Source organism: Alexandromys fortis, unplaced genomic scaffold (assembly GCF_014885135.2).
Source record: "Alexandromys fortis isolate MF-2015 unplaced genomic scaffold, M_Fortis_MF-2015_v1.1 scaffold_543, whole genome shotgun sequence".
Classification (NCBI taxonomy): domain Eukaryota; kingdom Metazoa; phylum Chordata; class Mammalia; order Rodentia; family Cricetidae; genus Alexandromys; species Alexandromys fortis.
Window position 1 is genome coordinate 96,224 of NW_026068441.1, and position 2,284 is coordinate 98,507.

Below are 2,284 nucleotides of genomic sequence, written 5' to 3' on the forward strand. Positions count from 1 at the left end.
TGGAATCTTTTGGGACATGTGTATGGTAAGAGCTCCAAGAATCTGGGCTGTAGCTGACATCATCATGTTAAGTTTACCCAGAACAGTTTCTCCTCTCCGCAGGTCAACAGAGGTGAGGGGTTATGATTTATTACTATTTGTCTACTCAATATGTGTCCTGTGGTGAGGGCCCAAACCCTAGTGGAGGGCACAATGCAGTGAGGGAGAAAGCAGGAATAGACCAATCCTGACAGTTTGGAATATGAAGTAGGATAAGCCACATCCAGAAGTTGAAGACGATAGAAAATCACTTACTCTTCACATAAAATTCCACAAATGCATTTTCAAATTTGGAATCTTTTTTTAAAACTTCTAGTGTGTAGATTCCTGCATCTTCCTCAGTGACATTCTGGAGCATCAGGCATCCATTTTCATACACCATCCCTTGTCTTCTGAATGCAGGTTCCCAGGTGATGGAATTATTGACTCTGCTGTACTCTACAATTTTTTGAAAATGGGTCCTAGATATTGATTTGAACCAGGAAAAGGCTTTTGCATCTTCTGGAAGATTATGAACTTGCAGAAGCACACCTTTCCCTTCAGCAGCATACCGAGGCACTGACTGGATCATGAATTGGGAAGAAGTGAGAGCATTACAGAACAGTGAAACGGAGCCTGGGAGTGAAAAGAGAAAAAAAAACATCATATATGGATCACTGGGCTTGGTGAAAAGATTCTGACCTCTATTTTGAGCAAATGTATTCATTTTGTCAAGTCTTCATTATGGGCCTGTGTGGTGGCTGGGAACAGTCTGATCTTCAAGGCAGGCATAGACTTAAAGGTCTTTGGAACTAGGCTGGCAGGTTTTATATCAACTTGATACAAGCTATGGTCATTTTTCAAAACAAGTCTTTAGTTGAAAATGCTATCACCTGATTGGTCTTTGGGCAAACTATAGTTTTTTTTTTTATATTGGGGTTGATACAAAAGTATTCAGACCAATTCAGGCAGTTCCTAGCCCTGGGATAGGACTCCTGTGTGATATAAGAGATCAGGTTTAACAAACATGAAGACCAAGCCAATAGGAATCATAGTTTTGAGAGGAGGTATGAGTAGAGCACTGGAAAAATGCTCCCCTAGATCATTTTAGTATAGCCTTGGAAATATGACAGGATTCAGGGCTCCCTGGTCTAGAGACCCAGGAGCATTACTGACTCTGACATCTTAGGTTGAATTACTTTTCATCAAGGCCTTTTTTGATGAAGGTAGAGACAGAAGATGAAAACTGATCTATGGCCATTTGTCTCTATCACTGTATCCTGCATTAAATGCTCAAACCTCTACATGGAGACACCATGCTAAGGGGAGAAGGACTAGATCGGCCATGACAGTATGGTGTGTCTAACCCCACCCAACACTGAACAATCACAGAGAATCACTTACTGTCGACATGAAGTTGCACCCATGCTTCTTCACTTCTCATATCTGCCCTCAGAATTCGTAGGGTGTAAAATCCATGGTCTTTCTGGGTGACAGCATGAAGCAGCAGGGATCCATCACTGTACAATGTCTTTCTGCCACCATATGCAGGTCCCCACACAGTTGACTTACTGCCTAGTATGTACTGGGAAACCACAATGTTCTTGGACACAGTAATTCCTTTGAACCAGACAAAGTATACAATATTCTCTGGGAGATTGTGAACAAGTAGAAGAACACTTCTCCCTTCAGCAACCCTGGATGGCAATGATTCAATATTGGGCTGTGAAGAGGTAGCAAGGTGCCCACACTTCCAAAGGAAAGCTAGAAGGAAAGAAATAGATCCATTTAAATAATGTTTGTACTTAATTAAGATGAGGCCCTGTGTCTTTGGCAACTGTGTCTGTTACTCAGCCTAGATTTGTGGGTGAGCACCTCCATGTCTTACTTGGTAGAGGTCAGCACATGGTCTTTATATTCTCAGTGTCCCCACACTTGTTATGTTTGGTGTATGACTCTCTCTTCATACATCAACATTGCCCCTGCTCAATGCCATCAGATCCCTGCTCACATTTGCAATTGATTGGAATTGGGGTGATGTCTGCCCAACTTCTACCCCTATAGATTCTGAGACTTTCCTCTCTGACTTTTGTTTTTCTTTTCCTATTCATCTTGAGGTTGCAGCTAATTTCATCTGTGTTCACATTCTAACTTTCTTTATATCAAGTCCGTCCAAACTGAGACATCATAAGATCCATGAATTGTCTTCAATTTTTAAAAAAATAATGATGCCTACAAAAAAAAAACCTCCTATATGTGTGGAGAT

At 41.3% G+C, this 2,284-nt stretch overlaps 1 protein-coding gene across 1 annotated transcript in view; it reads right to left on the minus strand.

Moving 5' to 3' along the window:
• LOC126495706 (carcinoembryonic antigen-related cell adhesion molecule 3-like) overlaps positions 1-1,782 on the minus strand; it is a gene marked incomplete at its 5' end in the record, with an annotated part of 71,275 nt that extends 69,493 nt beyond the window's left edge. The window contains 2 exon segments of the mRNA XM_050133302.1: positions 295-654; positions 1,423-1,782. Of these exon segments, the coding sequence (XP_049989259.1) occupies positions 295-654; positions 1,423-1,782 (720 nt within the window).
• Positions 1,783-2,284: the final 502 nt, after the last annotated feature.